Source organism: Castanea sativa, chromosome 3 (genome assembly GCF_040712315.1).
Source record: "Castanea sativa cultivar Marrone di Chiusa Pesio chromosome 3, ASM4071231v1".
Classification (NCBI taxonomy): domain Eukaryota; kingdom Viridiplantae; phylum Streptophyta; class Magnoliopsida; order Fagales; family Fagaceae; genus Castanea; species Castanea sativa.
Window position 1 is genome coordinate 17560913 of NC_134015.1, and position 22936 is coordinate 17583848.

Genomic DNA, 22936 nt, shown 5'->3' on the forward strand with positions numbered 1-22936 from the left:
AATAGAAGAGCCTTTGATTACGCGCGTGCTCAAAGGCTCTTCTATTTTTTAAGTAAGGGTTAATTTAAAGTATTTATTATAATTTAGAATTATTACATTTTTTAATTATAGAAAAAAACCTAGGAGTGTGATAAAAAATTATTTCATCACTCATAATACTCATTATAATGCACTATATCTATAATATTAAGAATGTGATGAATATTATTTACGCTGAAATAATTTTTCATCACACCCATAAAATTTTTTTAAATTAAAAAATATAATAATTTTAAATTATAATAAATACTCTAGATTAACCCTGCTCCAAAATTAGAATATCATCTAATCACGCGTGGTTAGAAGCTATTTTTGTTTAAGTCAAAATAGCCAAATATAAGGCGTTGTTCAAAATACTGAAATAAGGTATTCTCTCTTTCACAAGCATCGGCGCTGAGGGGGAGTAGCACTGTGAATCGAAATTCCCAACCGCTGCAATAAAAGTGCTACAACAAAGCGTAACCATCAACGCGACAACCATAAATACAGACACTCTCTTCAGCTTTAATCCCTGTTTGCCTCCACGAATAACACCACCACCACCACCACCGGCCACACTCAGCTTCTTCTTCTCCATGAACCACTCTACCAAACAAAACCCTCTTCTCCCTTCAACTCCTTCTTCTTCTTCTTCTTCTTCTTCTTTGAAGCACTCAACTCCAGTCTTCGCTTCTCGGGCCTCATGTGACACTCTCGAGACCTCACCCAGGTAAGTTAAATAGTTAATAGTAACCTTCAATTCTTGGGAAAATCTTTTTTTTTTTTTTTTTTTTTTTTTTTTTGAAAAATCGATTTCTGGGTTCGGATGTGGCGGAAAAATAGAGATGGGTAATATATATATATATATATATATATTTTTTTTTCTGCTTTGTAATATAATATTTTTATTTGGCTACTTGGAAGCTAAAGTAAATTTAGTTAAAAAAAACGCTAGGCAAACGTTAACACAGTAATATATATATATATATATATATATATATATATATATATATATATAATGCGTTTATGTACACACAAAGAGACACACTGCACGATATGGGTCTTATGAAACATGTTTTGATTTTTACAGTATCTGATTTTTAAAATAATTATTCATGACCAATGCAAAATTAAGAATTTTGGCTATTGGCGCCGAAAGGAATTCTCTAATTCATTTGTTAGAACAGAGGAGACGGTAGGATATGTGGGAAGTTCAAGCAAGGGTGGAAGCCAAATGGTGCTACTGCAACTCAATCCTTTGCAAGGCTATATGTTTCCTCACTGTAATTATTAAGCCTTCTGATCAGTAGGATGTGACAGTGATTTTGGTTGTAGTTTCAGATAGTTTATTGCGGGTTGATTTGTGTTGGTTTGGTTTGGTTAGATGTGTGCTTCTTGTACTGTGTTCTTTTGTTAATAAAAAATGTCCATCCAAAAAAAGTATCACTTCTTCTTACATGATTGCTTGGCCGCTGCTTGGACTTATATGAAAGAACTTGTTAATATTACTAATTGGATTTTAATTTGGAGTTAAAAATTCATCTAACACGGAACCTTCCACCATAATACTTGTTCTTGTTGCAAAGATGATGTACCTGTACACGGACTATCTGAGGTGATTGTTGGTGTTTTGGGAGGAGGGCAACTGGGTCATATTCTATGTCAAGCAGCTTCACAAATGGCTATTAAAGTAATGGTTTTGGATCCGCTTGAGAACTGCCCTGCAAGTGCACTTTCATATCATCATATAGCTTTGATGATAGTGCTACAGTTCGTGAATTTGTGAAAAGGTTCTATTTTTATGAGATTGATGATATTTTGTTTTTTTTTTGTTTTTTTAAAGTCAATAGTTTTTGTAAGTATATTCTTTTGTTATAATTTGGTAATAATATGTCTATGTTCTTGGTAGATAGATGGAATGTATTGGCTGTAGAAATTGAGCATGTTGATGTTGCAAACATGGAGATGCTTGAGCAACAAGGAGTGGCCTGCCAACCTAAAGCCTCAACTATTTGAATAATTCAGATATGCTTTTCTTTCACTTTGCCATTTGGTTATTGACCGCTGTCTTGCAAAATATGAGAAAATAAGAAGTTGAATGAAATCATTTCCTTATGCATAAAGCTTTTTTCCTTTTGAGGAAATGCATTCTGTTTTATAAAATCACAAAAGTGGATCCTTGTGGATCTTGGTGCTACTTTAGATGCCCACCTTCCCTTAATCTTAGGTTTTTGTTCAAGTACTTTTCTGTTATAGGAAGTGTAGAAATGTCAGGGGTTACTTTATTCCCCTATTGTCATTCGTAACACAAGGACACAATGGAACTGGCATTTTAGAGCTAATTTTGACTATTCTTTGTAGTTAGACTATGCTTTTAAGTAATCCATTTTCAACCTAAGATTAGTTAGCTATGTGCTAGAATTTCTTTCCTCTCTCTTGTTATACTTAAATGAATAATAGAGTGACTAAATTTTAGGGAAGCTGTCAACCTACCACAATTCTCCCTCCTTTTCCTGCAGAATTGAGAGTGACTCTGAACAATACATGACACTAAGCATAGACAAAGGCAGAGTTATTAAGATGAATAAGTAATTGTACATATTAATTCATATATTTTTTGCAATAAAATATGACTTTTAGTTCCATGATTCATGTTTTGGTTCTTGCAGGACAAATATCTTCAAAAGGTTCATTTTTCTCGACATGCCATTCCACTTCCTGAGTTTATGCAGGTTTACCACTTTCATTACTATCTGACTGGATGATTTAGCTAATGGTTTTTACCTTTTATTTTCACATATCCAATATGAGAGAAATTTTAATTTGTTGATCATGAAACATGGCTACCACAGATAGATGATCTTGAAGGTGCCAAGAGAGCAGGTGAACTATTTGGTTATCCTCTTATGAAAAGGTTAGCTTATGATGGGCGTAGAAATGCTGTTGCTCACAGTGAGGAGGAGCTCTCTTCTGCTGTAGCTGGTGATATGTTTAGTTATTAAGGATTTAAGTGCTATTATTGTTGGGATTTCTTATGTTTGGTATTTGAATTGTGTTATTAACCATGTAATGCTCCAATTATCTTTTTTTTTTTTTGGATTGGTAAGTTACATGTGCACCTAATGGGTCTTAACCCATGGCCTCAACCCTCCATCAAACTAGTAAAAGAATGACTGCTTAGAGAAGCCATCCAGGCATACAAAAGGCGTAGAAAACTAGATTTCACAGTCAGCCTTGAAACGTTTGACTATTCCCTTCCTTCCAATTAACCCATATAAGACATAGAGGAATAGCCTTCTAAATCTCTCCATTATCTCTTCTACCACCAAGCCATGGCCAACAAGGTAGCAGCTCCACAACCTTCTTAGTCATCACCCATTGCACCCAAAAAGACAAAACAGAGGACCATAGATCCCTTGTTGTAGGACTGTGTAGCAACAAGTGATCCACTGAAAGCTCATATTTTGACATGATTATTTTATTTGAAAGCTCTGTGTTGTATAACTTATTATTATTATTACTATAGTTTTTAAAGTCTCTGCGTTCTCTAACTTTGATAGACAATTATGGCTGAACCTATTTCTGTTAGCTTTCATATAGTCCTTCAACCTCCTTCCTCTATATCTGTATTTCTCGCTAGCTCACTTCTTATTTTTAGATCTACTCTTTGTTTGGTTGTAGCTGGGGGAAGGTAAGAGAAAGGAAGAGAGCAAGGGAAAGGAAAAGGTAAAGGAAAGAGAGAAGAAAATTATTTTCCTTAGGTCTATTTGGATATAGGAAGGAAAGGAAACAAGAAAATAAAATAATCTATCTTAATGATCAAAAAAAAAAAAATCTATCTTTTCTTTGTTTGGTTTGCAAATAGCAGGGAAAGGAAAAATATTTGTTTTTACCATTATGCCGTCATGTATATATTAAAAATGTGATATATTTCAAATTTGTGTTGAAAAGTTAAGAGTATATTTGTAAATTAATAACACATTAATTTCAATTTTGTCAACTCAGCAGTTTTCCTTTCCAACTTTCCCCCTTTTTTTCTATCCATTTTGGGCAGATAGAGTTTTTTGGACCCTGGCAGAAATCTCTTACCTTTAAATCCTTAGCCTTTTCTTTACATTTTTGGAACCAAACAGTGAAATCAATCTTCCATCCCTCAGTTTTTCCATATGTTTTCCTTTCTCTTCTCTTTCCACTGTTCCTAACAAAGTGTATGAGTTATTCTTTGGAAATCTTCTCCACTAGCAGTTAACATCACAATATTTTGCTGCTGTATTTGTCTTAAGTCTCTCATTATTAAAATTGTCTTTCTCAGTCTGTCCAACTATCCACTAATTTATTCATCCTAGCTACATTTTATACCTATACACTGCTTCAATAAGCTCAGCTTATCTATATTGCTCATTTCCAATTTTCTCTCCTTCTGATTTGCATAACCTCTGTCCAACATCTTGTTTTTATGAACCAGTCTCTGTTCTTTTAATTAATATAAGTGGACACTTAGGGGCCGTTTGGTAATGTTGTTTTAGAAACGTTGTTTGTATTTTTTGGAAATACATGTGGCTGGAAAAGTGTGGAAATACGTGTAATGTTGTTTAAAAACTGAAAACATGTATTTAAACATATGTACCAAACGAGCCCTTACATTTCCTTTTAACTTTAAATTGCGAATTTTCACAGCTCTTGGAGGATTTGATCGTGGTTTATATGTTGAAAAGTGGGCACCCTTGGTAAAGGTTAATGAGGATATACTATTTAGTTTACTTTTTAGTTTTTGAATTTGCATTTATTCTTGACTCTATGTTCTTCTTTATCCTGCAATATGACTACATATTTTAATCTTGGACATATGATTAAATTTGCAACATATATTAGTAAGAATTCTTTGAAGTGCCTCTAACTATAATTGAACTTGTTTGGTTCACTTGCATGATATGCCAGCATGTATTCATAATTAGGTATGAATATGATCATCCTATGTATGCGCCAAAATTTTCACCATTATGATTTGGGTGTGCCCGTGCGTGCTTCTGCATTGGATGGACTTGATTCACTCCTGTCCATTGTGCAGGTATGTTATTTTCTTCTAAATTATTACATTTATGGGATGGGTAAGTGTTGTAAAGATCCAGGATCCTGTGAATACAATATTAGTTCTAAAAAACTAGGGCAATTAAATTGGATGTCTGAAATTCTAGAGTCTTAGGGATGCCCCTTTTCTGGTTTTTATAGTTGCTTATCCTTGACTAATTAATGTGTTCGCTTTATTTGATGAGAGAAATTCTATTTTAATTCTTTGGGATGTGTTTTCTTGCACACAGAATTACGATAATTCTTTTATTGTTATTTACAATTACCACATATATTTCCTTGGCACAAATACTACTGAAATTAAGGCAAGTTGATGGAGGCGATATTTTGAAGCCATGTTTATGAGGTGAAGAAAACCTCTTTTTATTTTTTGAAGTAATTTAATTAATAGGTGCCTGGAGCCAAAAAAAAAATAATAATAATGGGTGCTGAATATGAGAATATCAATGGCACTAAATAAATTTAAAAAAAAAAATCATAGGTGCTGAATTTCTGTGGAGCCAAAAAAAAAAAAATCATTGGTGCTGAATATCTATGGCACTAAATAATATCTGAACGGCACCTATCAAAAAAAACAAAAAAAGATCTGAATGGTGGAAGTATGCGGACGCCTGCTTAATCATGTTGAGATTTGCACAATGAGTTTCATTGCCTTAAAATATTGTCCAATTTTGGAGCCTCAGAAAAGATAGTGCTTCATTCGTTATCTCAAGTTCATATTTGATTCCCCCTCAAAAAAAGTTCATGTTTGATTTCTAATTGCCCTTTGTTTTTTGGTATTTGATCGGTAATTAAGAAGCTTTATTGAAAAAGGAGAAATAAGAAATACGGCAAAGGAAACAGTTCACTTGGTACACAGTGTACAAGGAAAATTTGATCACCACAAAATCCTAATTTTTATTTATTCCTTTGATGAGTCTTTTGGCTCAATATTGTAAAAATTAGAGTTTATAGGTTTTATGTGTATTATGCAAAGTTTTTTAGCTAAATGAGGAGAGATGGCAAATTTTGGTATTGGTATTGCCGAAATACGAGTAAAAGAGATTGATGTTGCCAAAATTCAAGAAAAAGGATGAGAGAGAAATGGACAAAATCCTAATTTTTGTCAATTTCTTGGTTTAGTTTCTTGGTTTGTTCCACCTAAGAACAAATCAGTTTCAACAAACCAAGAAACTGATGCACAACATATTCAATGTATATGGAAACTAAAATAATTTATTCTAAAACTAGTAGATAGTTCAAGTTCGCAGGGAAAAAAAAAACATTTTTTTTATGTACTTTCAAGTAATTGATAGTTATGATAATGAGGATGAGAATTCAAACATCGAGCATATTTAGAGATATCAAAAGTGTTAATTAGCATAACTCGATAAAATTTAAGAAAGTGTATTTTTTATTTTTTACTATAATTATAATTAATACATCTATAATTTTTTTTATTGTAATTAGTCTACTCTTGAAATAAAATATTATTTTCCAAAAATTTGAACTATAATAGCAATTTTTTAAATCTATTTATAAGTCATATGAATTTTCAAAAGTAAAAAGAAAGTCATGGAAAAATTATGCTGTACACACATCATGCAAGTATGACTTGTACTGCCGAACTTTGATTACTAAACCAATTCTTATGATATACTATTAAAATAATATAAAATAAATAATAAAATTTATCTTAAATTTAAAAATAATGACATCATTATCTTCTTTTTTAATTCATGTAATATGTTTGTAAAATACTCAGATTTTTGTTGATAATTTTTTAATTAAGGTTACTAGTTTTTACAAAATTATTATTTTTTATTTAGTTAATATTAATTAATTTTGACATCATTGTGGTTGAACTATAATTTGACCTCAAAACTATGAACCTTTTGTTTTACAGATATTTCAACAATTTATATTCTTAAATCTTGCTCCCATATTAGCTTTTGCAACAAATAAAATTATCAAGAATCATATACTTTTAATACGAAACTAACCAAAGTTTTACCCCTTAGCTCCAATTAAAAAATTAAAATGTAAAAAAATATATAATAAAAAAAGAAAATGAACTACATCAAAATCATAGTTTTTTTTAATGGGAATTAAAAGTAAAATACTATAAAAAATTTGTGTTAAATTTTGAGTTATTTTGGTCTATCGAAATAATCTAACAATTCCATTGAGGTGAAAAAAAAAAAAAAAAAAAAGGTTACCATGTCATATATCAAGTTCTTTGGCCAAAATGGGTTTATCGTTATTGTAAATGATTAATATTCTTTTTCCTTTTTCTATTGGTTTGTTACGATAAACAAAGAGCTACTTGCAATGACAAAATTTAGTATTACAAAGTCAGTAACCTTAATTTAAATAAAAAATAATAATATAGTTAATCATTCAGGTACATGGATGAGTACATAAACAAAAAACATAATTTCAAAATTTTGGAAAATAATATTTTATTTTGAGAGTAGACTAATTACAATAAATATTATAAATATACTAATTATAATTATAGTTAAAAAAAATACATATTTTAAAATTATATCAAGTTATGCTAATCGACACTTTTGATATCTCTAAATATGGTCAATGTTTGAATTTACCTTGTTATCATAACTGGAAAGTAAAAATAAAAAAGTGTGTGTGTGTGTTTTTGAAAACTTGAAATATCTACTAGGCTTAGAATAAATTAATGTAGTTTCCATAAACATTGAACAGAATAAATTAATGTAGTTTTCATAAACATTGAACATGCCATGCAGGTGCAGCAGTATCCATGCTCATGGGTCTAATGAAGAAAAGAACTAACAGGACCACCAAAATAACAATTGAACTTCGGCAATCCCATTGACAAAATTGATAAGAATTTTTGTCAGTTTCTCTATCCTCATTTTTCTTCATTTTTGGCAACATCAATGCTAAAATATCAAAATTATGTCAGATTTGTCAGTTTCTCTCTTTTCTTTTACTTATATTTCGACAATACCAATACCGAAATTTGCATCTCTTCTCATTTTGCTAAAAAACTTTGTGAAGTACACATAAAGCCTATTAACTCTAATTTTACAATATTTAGCCAAAAGACTTGATGTCAAGAGGTGTTCCAGTTGCAACAGTTGCAATAGACAATGCTTCTAATGCAGGTTTGCTCGTAGTAGGATGATGGGGATTCGCGATGCTGACCTATTGGCAAGGTGGGTTTTTTTCTCTCTTCCCTCTCTGGAAGTAATACAAAATTGTGTTGGGTATGAAACCAAGAAAAAAAAGAACGTTAGGTGATAAGTCTTGCATGAGCTGATTTTGGAATAATATTTGTAGGGTCATTGGGCCCAGTAATTTATGAAGGATGGCCCAATAATATATTTTGGGCTAAAAGCCCAGTCCGAGGATATCAAGTGATCTGAGAGTGTGTGAATGTTAACTTATAAAGAAAATACTAAGTAAAGAAGTGATAATGTCTGAATAAGTATGTCCGAGGAAGATCATGTTCTCTGCTAGTGAAGCCGAGGTATGAGAAGGGTTGTTTGATATCCCTAGGCTATGTTATAGAAGTTTCTGTGGTTTAGGGAAGATACGGTACACGTGGAGGATAAGAGAAAGGGCGGTGGAATATCTAAGGTAAAGTTGCTACTACCGCCTTTGCATTAAAGACTCTGCAACTGATATTCTGACCGTATTAATGAAGAAATGAGACCTGAATATCAGGTTTGAAACTTGGCCCCTGCCTCCACAGACTTCAGGGAAATAGATGGGACAAGAATTTAAAATCAGTGGTCTAACCATGAGGTGAAAGATGAGAAGGGGAAGAAGGAGGGAGTATAAAGGAAAGAAGGGACCTTCAGTAATGGGAAGAAAAAAGAAAGAAAAGAGGAGATTGTAAACTTGACTATTCATAATTGTAATTTATCTTGAGAAGTATTATTATAAATTTTCCTCGGATTGTATCCGAGGAGGGGTTTTCATTCATATTCATACACAATTCCTTGTTTATGCCATTAGGCCCAAAGCCCATATTTCTTTGTTGTTTAAACCATCTATAGAACCTAGATTTCAAGTCCATTTTCTACAAATTTATTGTAAAAAGGTCTTTCAGGCCCTTTCCCTTCTGATTGTGGGTCAGGGATTCGAATTGTGTCCTTACAATATTCATTGCAGATGGAGCCAGTATCAAGAAGACACAAGAAATGATGTCTTGAGAAAAGTAGAGAAGCTGGAAAAGGATGGTTGGGAGTCTTATTTGAATCCATAAGACTCCCAACCATATGCATGATTTTTGTGAGTTTAACACACTATGGAAGATCAAGTTTGGAGAACACTTTACCACAGCTAAACTTGGAATTAACTAAAGGATATGTCTAATTAAGGCATCAAGCAGATCAATATATGTAGGATGAATGCAAAAATGTGTCAACAAAAAAAGTTAAAGTGAAGATGGAACTGGCAAATTTGCTTCAGTTTTGAGAGTGAAAACTCGAATTTGTGTAAAAATACAAGAGTTTGTCTAGACCCCAAATTAAAAAATATGGCTCGGTTGATTTTGCTCTAACTTAACTAAGTGTGGAATAAGAGTAAATGCGAGTGAACAAACAATAAAACTACTCAAAGCCATTTTTATCAAATAATAGCAATAAAATGAAAGTTAAAAGAGTAGGGAAGAAGGATGTAAACATAAGATAATACTGCGATGTGTTACTGAAGAGGAAACTGAAGAACTCAATGAAAAACCTCTCAACCGCCTTCCAAGCGGTAAATCGATCCATTAGAGAATAACTTGGAGTACACGAATAACAAAAGACCCTCCAAGCCTAGTCTACCCTATGTACTTGAGCCCTCCAAGTTCCTGCTACCAATTGACTTGATGAAGCCTTGTCTTCTTTAGCTTTCCAGATCATGCAATTCAACTTGATTGCATCCGCAAAACAATTGGCTTCTTCCAATGCTTCCCAGTAGCACCAAAACTTCACTTTACACTCAGAATGGGTGTAGTAAGTGTTTGAGCTATTAACCTCTCAAGGATTTGGATATGGAGAGGTAAGAGTTGAGGAAAACCACAAAAGATTGTGTAGAGGATTGTAGATATAGCACTCTAACTCTTAAGGGTAATATCTAGGGTTTTCTCTCTAAAAAACACTCTTTACAATATGTGGATAATGAGGGTATATATAGTGTGGGTGAAGACATGGTGTAGCATATATGCCAAAATAGCAAAACAGAATATTTCGTGGGAAGGCCTTACTCGCGAATTACTCGCGAAAACCAGCTGTCATGAATTTTCGCATTCCAGTCATGTGCTCTGCACGTGGCTCACTTCGCGGGTGTAGACGCTCATTTTTTGACAAGCCTTAAAGAGAGGAAGGCCCAAAGTCATGGGTTATAGAAAGTATAGTGGAAATACCACTAAGTGAGTGGTAGGAACAACGAATAGTGGGTCTAACAGACAAATAAATAGATCCTGAGGAAGCAAGTGGGCCTAAAAAGGCCCGGAAGAAAGTAACCACGAACCCATGAGCTGTATAGAGGTGGAAAAGTGAGAATGGGCCATGACTGTTACGATAGGCCCAAAGTAGTGCAAGTAAAGAAAGTAGGGGGTTGTGGAAAACACATAAGTCCCAAAGGAAAAGTGAGAAATGCTTGGGCCGAGGAAGCCTAAGAAGTTAGTAAAAACCCATGGGAGATGTAGAATTGAAAAAGGGCCAAGGACGCCCGAGAGAGTAAGTGGGCCAAGGACGCCTAAATGGAAGTAGGTGGGACAATAGGAGTTTGCGAGTAGCAAAAGGGCCTAGAGGGATCATTGGGCCTTCGGAGAAAGACTGAACGGAAAAGGTCCACAGTGGCCCAGCAGGCTTGGGGTCAAAAAGGCCTCATGGCAGGCACGACAGAATTGTGTGGCAGGAAGCAAGTAATAGGGGCCGGGAGTAAAAGGCTTGGAACAGCCCACGAATAAGCATGACCCAGTCCTCAGAAGATGCAAGCCATAAAAGAAAGGTCGAGCAAAATAACCCACGCCAAAAGAAACAAAAAATGAGCAGTAGGCTGAGCAGTTTGACGTTCAGACCATGGCATGCAGGATTAGAATAAGCACGGAGGTAAGGCACGCGTAAAGCCCATGCACTACCAACCTGTATCCAGCCAATACAGGAAATGGTGAAGTCATGGGTCAGCGGTAAGGGGGTATGGTCTGGTGGTGGGGAGGGGGAAAAATCCATTTTTGTGTTTCCTGCTCAAGTTCTTTTGGAAGCAATGTCCTGCTGGGGAGGCATGCGAACCAAAAGAGGCAAGGATGAGTGGGAACCACCAGGTGCATGCCGTAAGGGGTAAAGGGAAGGAGAGTATTCATCCCGTGGCAGGTAGGAATGCCGCAAGGAGTGAGCAAAACAAGAAAGTCTTCTCTGACTGAGGCAGGGTAGCATTGACTGGGTGACTGACTAGTCAGTGACGGTTGGCAAAGGAGCCTAGGCTAGACAAAAACGGTTAAAGGCTAGAAAAAAACGGTTAAGGGCTAAAAGGGTAAAAAAACCAAGCGTGGTTGATCCTATATAAGGAGTCCCATAGTGAACAGTGAAGGAGGACGAAAAAAAAGGGAGAAAGAGAACCTCTATAAAAAATAGTAAAAAAAAAAAAATTTTAGAAAACAGGGGATTAGAGGGCACAGGAAAGAAATGATAGAAAATATAAAAGAAAGGAAGAAAGAAAAGTAAAAGAAAAAGAAAATAGAAGCAAGAAAGAAATAGAGTGAATGGAGTGATTGGCATGCATCGACTGGATTGATCTCCCTCTCCCCTTCTAACTCATGCTCTCTATTAACCAAACAAAGAACCTTGATCAGCCAAAGTCACTTAGGTCCGTTCCTTCAAAGCAGCTAATTTCCCCTCAGAGAAATTAGTCGCGTTGAGGGAGTGGTTCCCTTTCCTGACATGAGCTCTGTGAAACAGCCCATCGCGGCAGCCTAACGTTTATTTACTTAATACGCTTTTGACTCTCATCTGACATTTATTATTCTGATGTTATATTGTAAAACGGCCACCCTTCATTAGGGCCCACTGACTATGTTGCTTAAAATCTCTATTATTTCTTGTTCTCTTTTATTATGTCTGCCTAGTGGATTGGGTACTAGAGCTGTGATTCGGGTGATATTTCTTGTTCTCTTTTATTATTTCTTGTTCTCTTGTTCTCTTTTATTACCCACACGACACATGTGTTTGGGGTGATATCCCTAGAGGATTGGGTACTGGAGCTGTGATTCTCAACTCTTTGGCTGAAGCTTGCCAAACAAGAAGTGATGGTATCTATTTTCTTCATCACATCACCAAAACTAGAATCAGCTTCTCGCCCTTTTGATTGCTTGGCGTTCAAATTCCCCTTTCCTTATCCTCTTAGCCTTTGAGAATCCGCTTTCTTCAATGCGTGAAGTTTATAGCAGTTAGGTCTTGTGTGTCCTCGGATTCCACAATAGTGGCAAAAATAAGCTTGAGGACTTTTTTTTAGACTTTGGAAGAGACTTCCCTTTAGCCTTGGGTTTGGCCACAAATGGGTTTTGAGGTTTTGTTAAAAACTTTTGAATAGTTCCATTTGGCTTCTTCTCAACCTTCACATTCTCAACAATTGGAGTTGCTACCATTGGTTCCTTAGCTTTAACAAGCTTCATCTCCTTGAACACATTGGCACTTGAACTACTCTTTCCGGTATATCCTAAGCCGCTTTTGTCGTAAAAATGCTTTTGATGAGCAAGCTCTTCGTCAAGTTTCTTGGAGGCAACTCGCTCCACTTTGGCTTTCGCTTGAATCACTTCAAGCTTAAGGAACTTGATCTTGGAATAGGCTTCGGTGAGTTCTTCATTTAGTGCCTCAACTTTACACTTCGTTTCTTTGTATCTCGTGAGTATGCTCTTGTAGTCATGTTCAACTTTCTTCATTTTTCTAATGGCTACTTTAGCCACTCTTGCATACTCTTTGGTTTTCTCAAGAAGAGAATTATAGGATTCTTGCAATCACTTGGTTCCTTCATCTTCATCATCGGATTCTTCCCTAATTCCCATAGACTCTACTTCGGTGTGCTCATTGAGTTCTTCCACTAGAAGGCTCAAATCTTCTGACGAGTCCACGGGTGCAATGGCCATAAATGTGGAGTAGTTTTCTTCTCTGTCACAGCTTTCTTCTGAATTCGAATTGGGGCCGTCCGAGTCACTAAGGGTAGTTGCAAAAACTTTACCCTTTGCTTTCAAATACGTGGGGCATTCTTTCTTCACCTGCCCATGCCCTTTGCACTCAAAGCACGTGACCGCTTGAGATGTAGAAGAATCTTTGGAATCCTTCTTCTTGAAATCTTTCTTGTCCTTCTTGAAATTTGAGAATTTTCCCTTCTCAAAAGACTTCCTATCCCTCTTGAACTTTAAGAACTTGCGAAAGTTCTTAGCAAGGTACGCCACTTCTTTTCAACCTCATCCTCATCTGAGGAGTCTTGAGCTTCCAATCTCCCATTGATTGTTTTGAAAGCAAGAGATTTGCACTTCCTTTGTGATGGCAGAGATAGCTCATAGGTTTGAAGAGAACCAATGAGTCCTTGAATTTTAATCTCATCAAGGTCTTTGCTCTCTTCGATGGCAGTAACCTTTGCATGGAAGCTCTCTAACAATGATCGTAGAATCTTCCTCACAATCTTGAAGTCCTCCGTCTTTTCTCCCAAGTTGAATTTGCCAATCACCACTTCATTTGGCTTTCCATAAAATGAGTCAAATGACTTGTCTTCACTCATTTTCAGCTCCTCGAAGCGAGTGGCGAGCATTTGCAACTTGGTATCCTTCGCATTTTTGGTGCCTTCATAGGTAGTCTCCAAAATTTGCCATGCCTCCTTGGCAATTGTAACATGGGGGATATTGTGAAACTCGCCAGGTGAGACACCACAAAAATTAGCATTTAAGGCCTTGCTATTAGCATTAGCTGCCGCAAGAGCTACCCTATCCCAAGTGGATTTGGTGGCCTCCGACCTAGTCTATCCTATCTCAACGGCATCCCAAACACTATCATCAATAGAATAAAAGAATACCCTCATATGGATTTTCCAAAATGCATAATTGCTCTCATTAAAGTATGGAGGAGTATTAAGTGATTGAGATTGATCCATCTCAAAAGGGGTCTAGGATCACACTTAGGTAATGAAACCACATCAAGTGCACCCGCTCTGATATCAATTGAAAACTTGAATTTGTGTAAAAATACAAGAGCTTGTTTAGACCCCAAATTAAAAAATATGGCTCGGTTGATTTTACTCTAACTTAACTAAGTGCGGAATAAAAGTAAATACGAGCAAACAAACAATAAAACTATTCTAAGCCATTTTCATCAAATAATAGCAATAAAATGAAAGCTACAAGAGTAGGGAAGAAGGATGCAAATATAAGATAACACCGTGATGTGTTATCAAAGAGGAAATCGAAGAATTCGGTGAAAAACTTCTCCGCCGCCCTCCAAACGGTAAATCGATCCACTAAAGAATAAGTTGGAGTACACGAATAACAAAAGACCCTCCAAGCCTAGTCTACCCCATGTACTTGAGTCCTCCAAGTTCCTGCTACCAACTGACTTGATGAAGTCTTGTCTTCTCTAACTTTCTGGATCACACAATTCAACGTAATTGCATATGCCAAATGATTGGCTTCTTCCAATACTTCCCAGCAGCACCAAAATCCCACTTTACACTCAGAATGGGTGTGGTAAGTGTTTTGGCTATTAACCTCTCAAATATTTAGATATGGAGAGGTAGGAGTTGAGGAAAACCACAAAGGATTGTGTAGAGAATTGTGGGTATATTAATCTTTAACTCTCAAGAGTAATATCTAGGGTTTTCTCTCTAAAAAGCACTCCTTACAATATGTGGGTAATGAGGGCATATATAGTGTGGGTGAAGACATGGTGTAGCAGATATGCCAAAATAGTAAAATAGAATATTTTGCGGGCATCTCGCAAGAAGGCCTTACTCATGAATTACTTGCGAAAATCAGCTGTCATAACCTTTCGCATTCCAGTCATGTGCTCTGCACGTGGCTCACTTCGCGGGATAGCTTCCCGCAAATCTTCTCGCGAAATCTACTTGGTCTTCAATGAAATCTTGAGTCTTCACACTCTCTCACACACACACCCTTAAGAAAAGAATCCCACATAAAATACAGGGTAAACATGATTGAACAAAATCACAATCAAATTTGGTATGGAATTAAAACCAACACAAAATAATTGTAAATAACAACTTTATAGAGAGACCTAGAAGGAAAGGAAGCATAGAAAACAGCGGGGGCGTTTGTGGGAATAGGAAGAAGCCTTGTATGCATTGTGGTTGCTATAAGAGGGACACTGTAGTAGTTAAGTTGAATGAGTCAAAAGAACTTTTTATACCTTTAGTTAAATAAGGATGTTCTTTTAATCTTAATATTTAGATGGTAATCAATAATTTGTTACAGCATTGAGTTCTTGTACGTTTACGATGAACAATTTTTCTATTTGGTCCCAAGCAATTGTTTTGCCATTGAAGGTCAGCGAGCTGCTCAGTTCAAATATATGATATCTATTGGCAGGCTTAAGCTTGTCTTTGGATGGAGGCACAGCCACATTCTAATTGGATTGAAATATAGATTTGAATATATCATAGTCTATTCTTGTTATTCTTCTGGATAAAAGCCTAGAGAATCTTACACTGCAAATTTCTTGGAGAGTTACCTCTAATCCTGGAAGTTCATATTGTTTTCTTGTACCCTGCAATGTTATAACGTCTTTAAAGTTATATCTGGGGAGCAATCTAAAAAATATTAGCAGGCCAGTCCAATTTTAATTGAAACTGGCAAGCCCATGTTGCTTTCACTTGTCAATGAATAAAGGCGGACCATCAAGGCAGATTGGTATAGTAAATATAGGAGATTGAATCTTGATCATCATAAATTGGCTGGGTAAATTTAAGGGAGATAAAGGATTATTCTGAGTGTAACCCACCTGTTGCACCTGTTAAAGAAAGGTCAGAAAAAAGGTGTTGAAAATTGATGGCTCAGAAGAGATAATAGTACACAGTACACAAGCTTCCCAACAGATTTTTTTTTTATAAGTCAATTTTTAAAAACATATAAATAAGGCGAAAATGCACTTTTGATCCCTACATTTTGGGTCAATTCTCATTTTGGTCTAAAAATTGATTTCGTTACTAATGTCATCTTTAAAAAAAGAAAATCATTTTTAAAATGATCTCTACCGTCAGCCAACCAACGGAAAAATCCTACATGTCTAATGGAATGCCCTGTTTGCTGATATGGTGCTGACGTGGTCATTAAAATATTATTAAAAAATATTATTTGGCATTTTTAAATGCCACGTCAGCATTTTAATTAATAAAAAAAATAAAAAATTAAAAGCCAGATTTCATAGTTTTAATTTTAATTAAAAATTAAAAAACAAACCCTTTTATCGTGTTCCCATTCAGCAAAAAATTGAAGCTGTAAAGATTGAAGCTCAAGCTTGAAGCTCAAAACAAACCCTTTAATTTTAAGCTGTAAAGATTGAAGCTCAAGCTCCATCGTGTTCTCATTTAGCAAAAAAAAAAAAAAGCTCTCATCGTGTTTTCATCTCTCATCTCTTATCTCTCACTCTCTCAGTCTCTCAAAAATAAAAATCAAGATCAAGAGAATAACCCTTTAAATTGAAGACCCACAAAACCCATCCCACGATCAAAGCGAATCTGGTTTGATCATGGGATTTCTTGGAATTTTGATGATGTTGGTGTTGGTTTTGAGGATGGAGTTTGTGGAGGTTGAGTTTCATAGATTGATGAGAGTAAGGATCGTGATGGGGATGATGTTGATGTTGGTGATGATTTGGTGGGGTTGATTGAAGAATGTGAGTAGCGAGGGTTTTGAGAAGTGGGTCTGGTGAAGAAGAGCGTTACTGCTCGATGAAGAAGAGCGCCGCCGCTCGGTGGTTTTGGTGAACTCGGATCGGTGGGTGTTATGAACACGGATTAGTGGTTGGGTTGTGATCTGGCCTGATCTTAGCCATGACCAAAACCCTCACCTCCACCCCTGCTGTTCACCAATGTCGCCACCCCAGGCAGTGGCTCTCAAACCCATATGATTGGGTTGACGAAGGAGATGGTGGGTTTCTATTCTTTTGTTCTTGGGATTGACTATTCTGGGTTTGTTGTTTTTGTGTGTTGTTATTGTGTGTTCATGATCAAGATGAATTTGGAATATTGATGATTTGAATGTGAAATTTATGAGTTTACGGGTTTGTTGGGGATTGGTTGGTTTGTTGGATTTATTTCTTATTTTCCTGGCATTGATGGAGATTGGATTTGGTTACTGGGTTTGTTTCTTGGATTTGGGAAGAACATGAAGAACAAACTCTTATGTTCTTACGAAAAAATAATGAAAAGTAAAAAAAAAAAAATTGATTAAATTAGATTTAAGGCTTTTATTTTTTAATTTAATTTATTTTTTGTTTAAATTTTCTGACATGGCTTTTAAAAAAAAATTAAAATGCTAACGTGGCATTTAAAAAATGCCAAATAATCTTTTTTAATAATATTTTAATGGCCACATCAGCGCCATGTCAGCAAACTGGGCGTTCCATTAGACACGTAGGATTTTTCCGTTGGTTGGCTAATGACAGGGATCATTTTAAAAACGATTTTGTTTATTTAGAGATGACATTAGTAAAAAAATCAATTTCGGGACCAAAATGAGAATTGACCCAAAATGTAGGGACCAAAAGTACATTTTTACCTATAAATAACCAATCTTGACATTCATGATACTAGAATAAAGATTATTATTTATCAAATACTAAGTTATAATTAGGTAATTAATATAAGGACAAACTTTGGCAACAACTTCCTTTAAAAAAGAAAATTAATATTACTACATATTTTAAAAATCTAACTATTAGATTGCACATTCTTTAGACTTTTAACAGGTTTAGTTTACCTTCAATACTTTTTCAACTGGACATCTCCTTTTATTTAAAATACACAAGAGCAAGTGGTAATAGGTTTAATCTCTATATTTTATTTAGTTAGTGGCTGATGTAGCAGTTTCTTATTAAAATAAAATGAGATTTCAATTAAAAAATTACTGGAGATAAGCTAAACCCGCTTTTAGCACACATTAAAATTTGTGCTAATCAGATGTTATTTATTATATGATCTATAAGTTTATTTTTATATATAATTTGATTAAAAAAACTTGCAATGTAAACAATTGATTGATGACATAACTATTGATTTTTGATATTCTGAAAATTTTGCAAGCATGAAAAATATAAGAAGAAAATGTAAATTTTTTTTTTTGAGGAAGAGAAGAAAATATAATTTAATGGTGAATTTGTCAAAATTCATATTAAATAAAAAGATATTAAATGAAGTTATAATTTTAAGTTACAATTAAGTTTGTAGCCAAACCTTGTCTTTAATATATAGCTTAACTTTATGTTGAACGTGACTAATTTATCAACGGTAATATTATTTCATTATAACCTTCAAGATAGAAACAATATTAAGAATATTAAAATAATTATAAATTCATAATTATTTCATTTATAAAATGTTTACATTTCAAGTTTTATTTATTTATTTTTATTTTAATTATACATAAAATGGCAAATAGTACTAGTATACGTCTAACACAGAATTTCAAAAAGTAAGTAATATACAACTATTATTGTCACGTAGAAATATGTTAAGAAGCTAGGGAGGGCCACAGATCTGTGCCCTCCCTAGCTTCTTAACATATTTCTATGTAAAATCTTTTAAATTATTTTAGCTAATGACAGCAGCCAGTGAAGAAATTGTGAAATAAGTTTCTAGCGACAATGAGCGTTTTGTCACTTCTGAATTTGGCCATATCTTCCTCTTTCAAGTTTATCTACGCTTCCATCCCATCCCCATTTTTGTGTCTATAAACAAAATTACACTTTATATTGTAATTGATCCTCGTTGGTTTTTCTTATTGCATCTCTCAACTTGCCCACAATGCCGTACCACTCTTCCCCAAGTGCCAAGTTCATTGGGCACCATAAAATTCACTGCATAAAGCTTCACAGTGGTAACCACCTTCATCAACAGAAGGATTGTCTTTGATGTCCCGGGCCAAAGGGTAATAACATGTTAAGGCGTTGGACAATGATTGCTTCAACAGACTTGATTTGGCAATATTGGTGGTGAACTTTTGGGCAGAAGAAGAAGAAAGAAGCTTGTATGGGAAGCTGTATTTGGTTTAGAAAATAATACAGATAATGGACAGGGGTTTGTGAAGATGGTTTGACAATCTCCTTGGAGATTACTTCAACGTAGACCTTCATTTCCTCTATGTAAAGTTCAGAAAATTTGAATAAGTGGTTCTGTGGAGGGTTCTTATTCAAATGGTGGTGAGTATATATATACATAGAGCTACAAATTTAACTACAAGACAAGCTTGCGAAGTTGACGTTTTTGTGTTCAAGAAACTTGTAGTTTAGTAATATTTTCCATTCCCCTTCTTTGTTATTGTAACTATTGAATTATTGAAAAAAGAAGTTATTGTTTCATTTCAAACTAGTAAAATTATAAAATAAAATTCTTAGAGATATTATGACTCAGTAGACCGAAACTTATTGCAGGGCATATACTTGTATAACAAGCAGACTAAGACTAGGGTTAACTTAGAGTAATATAGTATATATAGCTTACATTGATTTCATCATAAACAAAATTTAAAATAGTAAATATTGGGTTATAGATTGACCCTAGTTAAATTAACCAGTTACCCAAGTTGATTAATTAGTACAAATTACATGCAGATCCAAATTAAGGTACAACCAAATCACCAAACTTAGTTAAGTGCCACAAAAAATAAATTTGACATAGTCATTTGATCACAATGGGAAAAACCATTGAAGACAAAATCTCACCAAGTGAATTTTAGGTTACCACTCTAGAGAATCCATTAACAAGATTAGAGGTTACAGTAAAACCTACTAATCTATAAGAAAGCTCAGTTCCAATCCCCAGTTGGACTACTTCTTGCAGAAGATTTATTTTTTGCATAGATCTCTTATTTGTGTCTAACACCACAACAACTAGTTAATTTTTGTAGCATTTGCAATGTTCTTCAAATTATGCTTTGATGAACCGGTAGTAGCTTGGTACAAAATCTTAGCCGCATAGAACTTCGTAGCAACTCTAGGTATGCGTGTGTCTCTTTATGTATTTGATGATGGCCATAAATATCTTTTTTTTATTTTTTTTTATTTTTTATGTTCTAGAATCCTAATGCAAGGATTTTAAGAGGAGCCAAGTCATTGTTGGTTGAAACATAAATTACTGTTTAGTTTTCCCATAGCTTAATAGATCAACATGTATCAATAGGTATTAAAGTTCTATTTTGACAGGCTTTCTTGATCAATCTTATGTCTTCAATTCATACCACTTGAATGTGTTTTTGAACATACTTAAAATTAAGACTCATATACATGTAAAATTTGTTTTGACTTGGATATGTCAATACATAAAAATTTGACCCGTACAGTGTTTACAAATCCTAAAATAGTCTCGAAAAAATAAATAATTCATTTAATATTTTTATTAGAAATAAAAGAAACATAAAAATTACATATTTCAGAAATCGTATTAGATTCCTAATAAAACTAAATGTTAAAATTGTTGGTATTGGTGACTAGTAGAGTACTATAGCCACAATAAAATCATCATCAGTATTGGTGACTTTTCCTTCAGTTGAGAAGATGCTAATTGATAAACATTTTTAAAAATATTAAAATTAGGAGAATGATACTTAGTGTGTGTTTGGGTGGAGATTAAAAATTAAAATTATTTCACTATTTAGGTTATTTTTGCTACTATTCATGGGTCTCACTACACTTTTTGGCACTATTTATAAGCCTACTGTACTATTTCAACTAACTTTTACTTTTATCTACAATACTTTCAACAATAATTTCTCAATTTTGGCAAAATAAACGGTATCCAAACATACTCTTACACACATATACAAAATCACACTGCAAACTTATTTTTATATAGTCATACAAATACCAACCCAAAGACCCAAAGAAGAAACTAAAACTCTAGTAGTTTCACCAATATATTACAAATAACATTACAAGATGATATAATTGGAATACTTTTAACACATGGAAGCTTTTGACTACCTTTATTTTAGTTCAAGATGGAAACAAACGAAGAAACTACTAAACAATTTTGCAGTGTCAGCCATTCAGTCTACGCATCCAGCATGCTTATACACTAACATGTTAAGCATTTAAGGTTGTGGTGGAAGCATATGCAAGGAGCTCTGTGTCACTTTCAAATTTAGCCATGTCTTCCTCTTTCAAGTTAACCCATGCCTCTATTCCATCCCCACTTTTGGTCTCTATATATATAACTACGTTCTTGAAAGGCAAGCTAACCAGACCAATCCACATGGGATTTCCCCAACCAAAATCCACTTCATACATAGGGAACTTGCACCAGCTACTGAAATTGAATGGAACTATATCTTCTTTCAGGAGATTTGCACTAGCCTCTTTGAGAAAATTCAAGTGTGGAGCGTGGTCCTGTAATTTTTTCACATACTCATTGTCGATTTTTCTTATCGCGGCTCTCACTTTGCCCACAAGGCCATTCCTTTCTTCACTAGACAGAAAGACTGTTGCAAGCCAGAAGATATTTCCAAAAGAATTTCTAGGCAATGGTGGATCCATCCTTGTTCGTAAATTCACTGCAAAAAGCATCATGTTGAGCTTTTTAGGCCCAAATTTTGCTTGTGTAGTAGCTACATATCGGCTCCATAAAAAGACTGACAAGGCCTCAACACGGCTGGGGTGTAATGGGCATTCTAACTCTGAGCTTTCCCCGTATTTTTCTCGAAGAGCCACTATTGAAGCAGAACTAAACACAAACCTCTTTAATACAAGCTTCTCTTTTATCATACTATTTTCTGGTTGAAACCCAGATAAAGTACTGGTAGGAGGAAAGAGAGTTGATGCTTGAAATTGGGGATATATATCACTATCACCTCGAGCTGTGGCTGCCCAAGTTTTCATAAACATGATAAAGGATGTGCCATCAGCAATCTTGTGGGAAATACATGCACCAATGGCAATACCACCACAAGTGAAGTAGTTGGCTTGAACAGCGGAGGCAAAATGGTGCGTGCCATCAATATCGCATGGAAGAAATTTCTTCAACTCTGCAGAATTATGATGTGTAACAATATCTGAAAGCTTGCACTTGACTTGGGCTTCGCGATACAACACACCTTCATCATTGCAGTCTACAGTTAGATTGTCTTTAACGCGGCCAGCTAAAGGGTAGTAACGCGTTAAGACGTCAGACAATGATTGCTTGAGCACAGTAGAGAACGATTTGGTAGGATCAATGCTGATTTTAGAGTAAGCACCATTCTTGGTGTAGAAGAAGAGAAGTGGAACATACATTGGGGGGGATGTTTGGTCGAGAAAGGAAAGCTGATAATAGCGAAGATGGGTGGGAGTTGGTGAAGATGGTTTGATATTCTCATTGGAGATTACTTCCAGTTCAACCTTCATTTTCTCTCGCCAAAGTAAGTTCTAACTACGTACTTTGAACAAGTGCTTCAATGAATGGTTCTTATGCAAATGGTGGCATCTATCTACGTATATATAAAGCTTCTGCAAATGTGCTTGACCAGGTTGGTTTGATAAGACGTGCATGGGCACGTTACTGACCGCTTCATTTTAAATGTAATGAGATTTTCTTGTAAAAACTTTAACGTGCGAATGTACTAGGTTTGGTTCATAATTTATGATAACATTAGGAGTTCAATGTCTTTTTTACCCCT

General features: G+C 34.8%; 1 protein-coding gene and 1 long non-coding RNA gene across 2 annotated transcripts; one reads left to right on the forward strand and one right to left on the reverse strand.

The window, feature by feature from the left end:
- The first annotated feature begins 426 nt into the window (after nucleotides 1–426).
- LOC142627236 (uncharacterized) lies at nucleotides 427–5918 on the forward strand. The gene is made up of 4 exons (XR_012842791.1): nucleotides 427–748; nucleotides 1605–1808; nucleotides 1932–2750; nucleotides 2871–5918. It is a non-coding gene; the product is annotated as an uncharacterized LOC142627236 (long non-coding RNA).
- Nucleotides 5919–21155: 15237 nt separating this feature from the next.
- On the reverse strand, nucleotides 21156–22664 carry LOC142626950 (stemmadenine O-acetyltransferase-like). Its single transcript, XM_075800700.1, has one exon. It carries the CDS (start codon nucleotides 22662–22664, stop codon nucleotides 21369–21371), a length of 1296 nt encoding a protein of 431 aa, XP_075656815.1. The 3' UTR covers nucleotides 21156–21368.
- Nucleotides 22665–22936: the final 272 nt, after the last annotated feature.